Below are 10,530 nucleotides of genomic sequence, written 5' to 3' on the forward strand. Positions count from 1 at the left end.
ATGGGATCGGATGGGACGGGATGGGATGGGTCAGGACGGGACGGGATGGGATGGGACAGGACGGGATGCTGCGTTCGGGTCCGGCGGGGAGGCAGTGGGAGGGGAGGGGTCGCTCCGTTTCCACGGTGCCGCCGCCTCCGGCCGCCATTTCCGAGCACGCAGGGATGGGCGGGGGGGACCCGACGGGCGGGGCCGGGGACGCCGCCGCGGGGCCTCCACAGTGACCCCCTGGTGCCTCCCCTACCCCGCCATGTCGCGCCGAGTCCCCCGCAGCCTCTCCCTCTCGCCCCTCTCGCTCGCCGCAGTCAAACCCGCCCCTCCCGCCGCAGCCCGGGGCCGTCCCAGCTCCTCCCCGGTGCCCCCGGTCCCCCCCGGGCCCCGCGGCCAGCGCAGCTCCTCGGGCAATGCCCCGAGTGCCACCAGGGCCGCAACGCCCCCAGCCCCGACAGTCCCCAATCTCTCGGTCCCCCCAGTCCCCTCCTGTCCCCCCCGTGTCCCCGCAGTCCCCCCCCGTGTCCCCGCAGTCCCGGTGCGGGCGGTGCCGTGGGGGGGCCCCGACGGGGCGGGGCGCTGATGCCGTCGGGCCGCCAGGGGGCGCTGCTCTGCGCGCGCCCGCCCCGCCCCGCCCCGCTCTGCGCGCGGTCCGGCGGCGGCAGCGCCCCCTGGCGGCGCGGCGGGGCAGCGGCGCGGCCGGAGCGCCGGACCCGGACCCGGACCCGGAGCCGCGCTCGGTGTCGGAGCCGCCGCCGCCCCCGCCCCGCCGCCTCCGCCCGCTAGGCCCGCGCCGCCCCCGGCCCGCCCCCGCCGCGCCCCTCGCCCCGCCGCGCCGCCCCGCGCCCAGCCCGATGCCCGGCGGCGGGCGGAGGTGAAGCAGCGAGCGGGCGCTGGATCCTCCCGGCCGCGGCCCCCGGGGCCCCGGGCACGGAACAAAGGGCCATGGCCGAGGGGGCCCCCGCTCAGGTAAAGGGCGCCCGCCCGCCGCGGGGCCGGGCCCGGCGCGCACCGCCCGCCGCGGCTCGCGGGCCGCACGTCGGGGCTGCCGGGCCGCGCCGTCGGGGCCGCGGCGGGCGGGGGGGGCGGGGGGCGGCGGGCGCTGTCACCGCGCGGGGCCGCGGCCGCCCCCCGCGCCCACGGGCGGGGACGGGACGGGCGGCCCCGGGGGGGCGGCGGCGGCGCCGCTTGAGCCCGCCCGGGCCTCCGCGGCCGGCGGCGCCCGCGCTGCCGTCGGGGCCGGGCCTGCCGGGCCGCCGCGCCCCCCCCCGCGCCGGGCCCTGCGGGCCCCCGGGACGGCCCCGCCGCCGCCCCCCCCTCCCGTGTCACCGCCCGGTCCCCATGGCGACGGGGCGCCCGCAGCCCCCCGGGTGTCCCCTCGCCGTGCCCATGGCAACGGGGCTCGGCGGGCCCGTGTCACCCCCCCCCCCCTCCCGTGTCACCTCCCGGCCCCGCGCTGTCACCTCCCCCCCGCCCCCGCCGCGGCGGGTCCTGCCCGTCCCGTGGGACCGGCACGGGGCCGGTATAAGCGGCTTAGCGCGGACACGGGGACGTCCCCGCCGCCCCGCGGAGCGCTGGGCCCTGCGGCGGCCCCCCCGCGGGGTCGCTGTCCCCCGGGGATCCCCCGCGCTGACCCCCGCCCCTGTGTCCGCAGGCGCCGGAGCCGGCGCGGCCGCCGCGCTGCCCCTCGCCCCTCCGGGCTGCGGCCGGGCCCGAGCGCACCTCGGAGCGGGAGACGCAGACGGCGGAGCTGTCCCTGACCGTGGTGGCGGCCGTGCAGGCGGTGGAGCGCAAGGTGGATTCCCACTCCACCCGCCTGCTGGACCTGGAGGGCCGGACCGGGATGGCCGAGAAGAAGCTGATCGACTGTGAGAAGACGGCGGCGGAGCTGGGGAACCAGCTGGAGAGCAAGTGCGCGGCGCTGGGCACCCTCATCCAGGAGTACGGGCTGCTCCAGCGGCGCCTGGAGAACATGGAGAACCTCCTGAAGAACAGGAACTTCTGGATCCTGCGGCTGCCCCCGGGCAGGAAGGGGGAGGTCCCCAAGGTAAAGGTGTCCTGGGGGGTGGGAGCCGGGCCCTGCACCCGAAATGCTCCCGGAGGGCAGGACCGGGGCGGGTGAGCAGGACAGCCCCGGCACAGGTGAGTGTCACCACTGCAGCCTCCCTGCACATCCCCTGCTGGGGATGAAATCCTGTGCGCTGAGGCCTGGGAGGACATCCTGGTACTCCGGCCAGAGGTTTCAGTTCTGCTCCACTGCGCTGCACAGCCCTGGGGCCACTGACTCTTTTTTTGTTCTTTTTTTTTTTTTTTGCCACCATTTGAAAAAAAACCCTGCAGATTTTGTGGTTCTTTCGTTTTGACCACCTTGATGCTGCAGTCTCCCAGACTGGGGAAGGAGCAAATGGGAGCTGCTGCTGCAGGGAAGGGGGAAGCTTTGGGATTCAGGAAGGCAGATGAGCTCCCTGGGCTCAGCCGAGCTCTGGAAAGAGCCCACCATCAATATTCAGATCCTACTTGAATTTCACAACCTTCCTACTAAAACAGTGTGTGCAAATGAGACCACGTAGGACATGGGAAAGGAAATCTCCCTGGAGAGAGCAGAGAGGATCAGGAAAAGGTGGGCTCAGACCCTGACACCCCATAAGTGGGGGACAGAACTGGAGTGCTGCGTTCCTCTGAAGAGCTCCACTCCAACACGGCACAGTTTGCACATCCTGAACTTTTCCTTAGGAATTATTCCGTGGCTGACAAGGTGGGAAGCTGCAGATGGTGGGCACACAGTGACCAGGGATAATGGGGAGCCCTGTGGGCCTGGGTAGAGCTTTCCCTGGAGTTCTGGGGTAACTGGATCCGGGAGTTAACGTCAGCTCATCAATAGGGATGAGTCCAGCCCAGCTCCTGGGGTTTCTCTCCCTTACACTCCCCCAAGCCTGCTCACCCTGCAGAGGAGGAGCTCGGGGTTCTTCGGGGAAACCCCAGTCTGGATTCATTCCTAGGAGCGCTCCGTTTGGTTGAGTCCTTTATTCCCAAAGAAATACCTGTGCAGGAGTTGTTTTAAATGTGCAAAGCTGCTGGTTGATGGCCTGGCAGGAGCTGAAGCCTGGCTGTGTCCATGTGTCAATGCAGGTGCCGGTGACCTTTGATGACGTGTCCGTCTACTTCAATGACAAGGAGTGGGAGAAGCTGGAGGAGTGGCAGAAGGAGCTCTACAAGAATGTGATGAAGGGGAACTACGAGTCTCTGATCTCCCTGGGTAAATACGGGGTGTCCTCGCCCTGCTGAGGCACAGGAGGCTCCTTCTGGCTCCTCTGTGGAGATCCCCTTGGATGAGACCCAAATGGCCCATTTGAAAGGCTTAGAGACACAGGAGGATGTTTTTAGTCTGGGTTTATTCCAGCTCGTGCTGTGGTGGCATGTTCTGGCTGGGTGAGGGATGCCCTGTGGGCAGGTGGGTTGGAGACCTCCCAAACCTCTTCCAGCCACACTTATGCCAGCAAAAACCAGCTCCTTCCCCGTGGCTGTTGGGAGGGCTTCCCTGCATCTTCTGGGTCTGCAGGGGTAGCTGCCCATGCACCCCTCTGGGGGATTTGCACCTTTGGGTGTTCCCGAGTGTCCTCACGTGTCCCCCATGCACTGGGAAGAGGAGGAAGCCAGTGTCAGATTCCCTGGGCAGTAATCCCTGTCTCCCACCCCTCTGTCTCTCCACAGACTATGCAATCTCCAAGCCCGGTGTTTTGTCTCAGATCGAGCAAGGGGAGGAATCGCAGGGCAGGAATGAGCAGGACCTGGAGGAGAGTGAGATCATTACTGATGCCACGGCAGGTGAGGCAGCCTTGGCACCAGGGCAGCCCTGGCTTGTGTTCCAGGAGCTGCTCATCCCCAGGCTGAAGCAGATGTTGCTGGGAGCTGGGGCCGATGTGGTTTATCAGGAGAAGCCTTGCCTAGGAATGGGATAAATTTGGCTGGTGGGAGGTTTAATGTCCAGGTACAGCTCAACATAGAAACCAGGACAAGCACAGCCTGGAGAGTTGGGCACTGGGAGCCCTTCCCAGCAAGGGAGGCATCTGCAACCAGACCAGGTCCTCAGGGAGCCGGTGTGCCCAGCAAGGAAAGAGAACTGGCTCCCACTGGGAGAGCCCATCCACCCAGAAAATCCTCTCCACCCTGTCTTAGGTGGATGGTGCCTGGGTTTATCCTTGGAGCATCATCCCGGGCAGGGAAGCCTGGTGCCGTGCTGTGTGCAGGGAAATGGGATGCTGGGGGCAAGGCTGGGCTGGGAATGGGGCACCAGTGACCCCCAGTCCCAGAGCAACTCCTGCTCTGCGAGGATGGGGCTGATACGGAGATCAGGAGATCAGGAGGGGGCCTGGAGGAGATGGTGTCATCTCCACTCACCATCCCTGACTCCAGGCTTTGCATGTGGGGTCACACCAACACCCTGCTTGTGCTTTCCACCACAAGGATCCTGAAATTAAATTGAGGCCAATGGGAAGAGGAAAACCACGGCCCCACGTGGAGCTGCAGCTGGGGGATGTGGGGTGGCCGAGGGCGGCTGAGCTGTGGCACCAAGGCCCCAGGCTGGGGGGAGCCAGTTCCCTGTGCCTGCAGAGGGTCCTGGGCTGGAGCTGGGAGCGTGGCAGGGGCAGGTGAAGGGCAGGGGCTGAAGGGAGAGCAGAGAGGCCGAGCAGAGGAAGCCCTCAGCGGGATCAGCAGCTGGAGCTGGCAGGGATTGCCGGGAGCAGCTCCCTGGTCCTGGCTCCTGGGAGTGATGGCGGGCGGGAATCTCTCGTTGCTGCAGCTGGAATAAGGGTTGTGATCAAAACGGAGGAGCTCCTTCCCGAGGACAGCCCCGAGAACGCCGAGCTGCACGGGCTGTCGGGGCAGTCCGAGGGCAGCTTCCAGAGCCCCGACGAGGAGGCGGCCTGCGAGAGCCCCTACGGCTCCGTGTCCCCCCCGAGGGAGCTCCCGGGGACCAGCCTGGGCGACTCCTCCGAGTACGGAGCCGACTACAACGAGATCCAGAGGGTCATCGTGCACCACGGCAGCTGCACAGGTGAGGCGCTGGGGACAGCTCTGCGCACGGGGAGGGACAGGGACAGGAGCCCTGGGGGCTGCAGTGGGTTAGGAAAAGGGGGAAAGGGTTGGATGGGCAGGGGGAGTTCAATCTCCCCCAGAACCAGCCCCAGAAGGGAAGTTTCTGGCTGCAGCAGCTTCCAGGAGTGGCTCTGGTGAGGCCTTGAGCTTGGAGGAGGAGGCAGCGTGTCCATGGTGGACACAGAAGGCTCCTGTCCTGCTCAGGAGCAGAGCAAGCACTGGCCCAGTCCTCTGAGTCTGGGAAAAACCCTGGTTACCCACAGAGACCAAGGGAGGATGTGTCTCAGGCAGGGTTCTGTGAGGGCCACGGTGAGCCCTGCTCCCGAAATGCCGCTGTGGCAGAGGGCAGGACGTTGGTGTGAGGTGTGGGGGAGTGGATGGTCACACACCGGGCACTGCTGGAGGAACGTGGGACGTCCTGCGGGTTGCCAAGCGTGGGAGTTGCTCGGGGCAGCTCCACAGGATAGGGAAGAATGTGGTTGGAGCTCTGATTTGCGGGCTGCCAGGAGGGAAGGGGAAGGATGAGGTGATCTGTGGGGAGATGGGATGATGGCATCGAGGGTTTCGTGTGTAGAATTCAGTGCAGTGGCAGATAGAGGCCAAGTCCTAAAGCTGTGCTGTAGGGGTGGGGATGGAAGAGCAGGGAGATGAGAGGTTGGGTTCCGTCCTCCTGACGGCTTTGCGGTGGTGTAACACAAACCCAGACTCAGAGAGCTGGGCTCCTGAGGGCCTCAGCTCCGTCTTGTGGGTCCTGTGGTCTGCTCAGGGCTTTGTGAGGGAAACCAGCCAAGCCACAGAGGGGCTGGAGCTGATCCTTGTCCGAGAGCCGCTGCCTCTGCCAGGACACGGGGCCCTGCTGGTGGGGCTGGGCGGGAGCTGCGGCCGTGCTGGCCGGGATGGGGGCTGAGCCCCCAGGTCCACAGAGGGGCAGGGAGAAGGAGCTGGGTTTTCCCCTCCCTCGGAGGGAAGAGGGCCATGGCTTTGACACATCCACTGCCATTGGTTTCCTTTTCTTGGGAAAGTGTAGCTGCTCTTCCTGGGAGTCTTTAGGCTTGGCTCACAGTCCAGTGTGGGGTGACATGAGGGCCTTTCCTTGGGCCCTGCTGGCCGCGTGTCCTGCTGTGTGTCCCTGGGATTGCTGCTCTCCCAGAGAAAATCCCCGGCTCACTTCCAGCCTTGGTGACACAAAGGGGAGCCTGGCCTGCTGCAGTTCATCCCACTAAAATCCATCCCACTGCAGACCCATCCCACTGCCATCCATCCCGCTGCCATCCATCCCACTGCCATCATCCCACTGCAGACCCATCCCACTGCCACCCATCCCACTGCCACCCATCCCACTGCCATCATCCCACTGCCATCCATCCCACTGCCATCATCCCACTGCCATCATCCCACTGCAGACCCATCCCACTGCCATCCATCCCGCTGCCATCCATCCCACTGCCACCCATCCCACTGCCACCCATCCCACTACCATCCCTCCCACTGCCATCCATCCCACTACCATCCCTCCCACTGCCATCCATCCCACTGCAGACCCATCCCACTGCCATCCATCCCACTGCCATCCATCCCACTGCAGACCCATCCCACTGCCATCCATCCCACTGCCATCCATCCCACTGCCATCATCCCACTGCCATCCATCCCACTGCCATCCATCCCACTGCCATCCATCCCACTGCCATCATCCCACTGCCATCCATCCCACTGCCATCCATCCAACTGCCATCCATCCCACTGCAGACCCATCCACTGCCATCATCCCACTGCCATCCATCCCACTGCCATCATCCCACTGCCATCCATCCCACTGCCATCCATCCCACTGCCATCCATCCCACTGCCATCATCCCACTGCAGACCCATCCCACTGCCATCCATCTCACTGCAGACCCATCCCACTGCCATCCATCCAACTGCCACCCATCCCACTGCCATCCATCTCACTGCCATCATCCCACTGCCATCATCCCACTGCCATCATCCCACTGCCACCCATCCCACTGCCACCCATCCCACTGCCATCATCCCACTGCCATCATCCCACTGCCATCATCCCACTGCCATCATCCCAGTGCCATCATCCCACTGCCATCATCCCACTGCCATCATCCCACTGCAGACCCATCCCACTGCTGGGCGCTTTGGGTAGGAGCAGGGTGGGTCTCTCTCCATCCACATGGCAGTAGGACTGAGGACAGGGGACAGGGGACAGGGGCAGTCCCAGGGGGGCTGTGCTGTCCCCAGAGCAGAGCTGGCAGTCCCAGGGGGCTGTGCTGTCCCCAGAGCAGAGCTGGCAGTCCCAGGGGGCTGTGCTGTCCCTGCAGCAGAGCTGGCAGTCCCAGGGGGGCTGTGCTGTCCCCAGAGCAGAGCTGGCAGTCCCATGGGGGCTGTGCTGTCCCCAGAGCAGAGCTGGCAGTCCCAGGGGGGCTGTGCTGTCCCTGCAGCAGATCCGACAGCCCGGCGCTGTTTCTGCCAAGCAGGGCCGTGCCGGGAGTGTTGTTGTAGCCCAGTGAAAGGGCAGCAGATGGAGCTGCTCTGAAATCACTCGGCCACCGAGCCCTGGTGAACCCGTGGGGCTTTCAACCCTCACATCCTGCAGCAGCACCATGTTGCCAAAGCTGTTTGGCAGGCGGTGAGAGCGCACCCTCCAGAGGAGCCTGAACAGGGTGGTCTGTCTGAGCTCTGTGTTCTGGGGGCATATGGCCCATCCCAGCGCTCCGGGCTCCAGCTGCAGCCAGCTCATGTCTGAGTGGCTGGGCAGAGCAGGCAGGAGCCCGTGCAGGTGTTTCTGCAGCACCCAGGGGTGTAAGAGGCCACCCCATCCCACCCGGTGACCCTAACGCCGTTCGCTTTTCCCCTCAGAGGACGGGATCGTGATCAAGACGGAGGAGGAGGAGGAGGAGGAGGAGGATGACCCCGACGCGCTGGAGCCGTGCGCCATGTTCTCGGGCCGCAGCGAGGCGCCGGCGTTCCCCGGCCACGAGGCGGGGCTGGGCTGCGAGGCGCAGTGCAGCTCCAAGGCGCAGCCCCGCGGCCTGGCCGCCCGCGTCAGGAAGCCGTCGGCCTGCGAGAGGGACTCCGGGGACATGAAGGCGTCCGGCGGCCAGCAGCGCAACCGGACGCGGGAGAGGCCCTACATCTGCCCCGAGTGCGGGAAGAGCTTCATGCTCAAGATCAACTTCATGATCCACCAGCGCAACCACCTCAAGGAAGGGCCCTACGAGTGCCACGAGTGCGACCTCAGCTTCCGCAACAAGCAGCAGTTCCTGCTGCACCAGCGCAGCCACACGCGCCGCGGCGTGGGGGTCCCGCGGCGCCCCGAGCACGGCCTCAAGCCCCCGGCGCGGCCGCCGCCCCCGGGGAAGCCCTACAAGTGCTCCGAGTGCGAGAGCAGCTTCAGCCACAAGTCGAGCCTCAGCAAGCACCAGATCACGCACGTCGGGGAGCGGCCCTTCACCTGCGGCGAGTGCCGCAGGAGCTTCCGCCTGCAGATCAGCCTGCTCATGCACCAGAGGATCCACGCCGGCAAGAACGAGATGGCCTTCCTGTGCCCCCAGTGCGGCAAGAACTTCACGCGGCCCTCCCACCTGCTGCGGCACCAGCGGACTCACACCGGCGAGCGGCCCTACCAGTGCAGCCAGTGCGAGAAGACCTTCAGCGAGAAGTCCAAGCTGACCAACCATTACCGCATCCACACGCGGGAGCGCCCGCACGCCTGCGCCGTCTGCGGGAAGGGCTTCATCCGCAAGCACCACCTCCTGGAGCACCAGCGCATCCACACGGGCGAGCGGCCCTACCACTGCAGCGAGTGCGGCAAGAACTTCACGCAGAAGCATCACCTCCTGGAGCACCAGCGCGCGCACACCGGCGAGCGGCCCTACCCCTGCACCGAGTGCACCAAGTGCTTCCGCTACAAGCAGTCGCTCAAGTACCACCTGAGGACGCACATGGGAGAGTGAGGGGCTGCCGAGGCTTCCTCTCCCTCCCTCCCTCCATCCCTCCCTTCCTCCTCGTCCTCCTTCTCCTCCACTGATCTCTCCCACCTTCCCTCCCTCCGTCTCCCCCACCCCGGCTCAGGGCATGGACGTCAAGGAAGCTTTGTGTGGTAGCGCCGCTGGTCTGGTGGAGACTCGGCCGATTGGAAATAAATTAATGAATTAAAGCAAGCAACGCGGGGCAAAATTAAAAGATTATATATATATAAAATTAACAGAAGCAGCTGATTAGGGGGAATCCTCACCACCAACAAAAGAAACCTGTACACAGGGTGTTTTGCCGGAGTAGGACTCGTAACTGCTTTTTAAATCTACTGTTTGTTTTTTTTTTAATAAATGTGGAGGAACTTTTATTTGATAAGCAACCTTAGGATGGGCAAGATTTTATTTTTGTTTTTGTTTTTTGTTTGTTTGTTGTTTTTTGTTGGTTTTTTTTGTTAACTGCTCTGTAGGCTGATTCTGGCACAGTCACTTTTTGTCCAGGAGCTCTGCGGAGGCGCTGCCTCCGGGCTGGATGCGACAGGAGGAGCTCCAGCCGGGGGGAGGTGAGTAATTAACAGATGCAGCTGATGAGGAAGTTCTTCGTGTGTCTAGATTGGAAGCGCTGATAGGTGCCTGCCCGGCTCGCGGGGCTGTGATGCACTCCTGAATTATACAATAGAATAAAATTCTAGTTGCAGTAAAAGACCCTTTTTCTGGTAGGACCCTCCGCAAGGCTCCTCCAAACTCTCATTCCTGGCGCTCCATCCTCCCGAGCAGGGGCTGGCCCTGCTGCCACCGAGGCCACCGGGGCGCTGTGGGTCTGGCCGTGGGGTGCTGCGGGGTCAGCAGGGACTGAGAGCAGGACCTGGCTGTGTTAAACTGCTCTGCCCTCCTTGAGCCCCACCGGTGGCACCGGGAGCGGCAGGATTCCTGCCCAGGGGAGGAGCAGCTCCAGGCTGCCTCCAAGGAAAGACCTCCCTGCTCCTGGGCACCTGCTGCCTGCCAGGGTGGGTGGGACACGATCCATCTCCCTGCTGGTGGTTTGACTCCTGTTTGTACCAGCTCTGTTCCCAGCTTGTCCTGGCAGCAGCTCCTGAGGCTGGGCTCTGGCTGGGTGAGATCCATCCCAAGGGCTGGGCCAGGGCTATGTGGTGGCATCAGCTGGGACTGAGGTGGTGGCATCTGAGGCTGGGGTGGCGACACCGGCTCCCCAGAGCACTCCAGGCTCCTTCCTGGTGCTGTCAGATCTCATGTTGGACAGTGGCGTCAATAAACCGATCGATGGGAGAAGTTGTTGGGACCTGTCAATGCCTGTGCAGAATTAAATCCTCATCCAGGACTTTGCTGGTGTATGATCCCCTCCTAAATTGGGATTTGTGGCCTCTTCTGTGCTAGAGGGTGCCAGAGGGCAGTGCAGCCCATGTGGAGCTGCTGAGAGCCACCAGCTGGTCACTGC

At 64.4% G+C, this 10,530-nt stretch overlaps 1 protein-coding gene across 1 annotated transcript; it reads left to right on the top strand.

Annotated features, from left to right (window-relative positions):
- Positions 1 to 798: 798 nt before the first annotated feature.
- Positions 799 to 9,462, top strand: LOC134561122 (zinc finger protein 777-like). The gene is made up of 6 exons (XM_063417809.1): positions 799 to 960; positions 1,646 to 2,038; positions 3,121 to 3,247; positions 3,703 to 3,816; positions 4,793 to 5,047; positions 7,960 to 9,462. The coding sequence occupies exons 1-6, from the start codon at positions 937 to 939 to the stop codon at positions 9,054 to 9,056; spliced, it is 2,010 nt and encodes a 669-aa protein (XP_063273879.1). The 5' UTR covers positions 799 to 936; the 3' UTR covers positions 9,057 to 9,462.
- The last annotated feature ends 1,068 nt before the right edge of the window (positions 9,463 to 10,530 follow it).

Source organism: Prinia subflava, chromosome 1, assembly GCF_021018805.1.
Source record: "Prinia subflava isolate CZ2003 ecotype Zambia chromosome 1, Cam_Psub_1.2, whole genome shotgun sequence".
NCBI classification, from domain to species: Eukaryota; Metazoa; Chordata; class Aves; order Passeriformes; family Cisticolidae; genus Prinia; species Prinia subflava.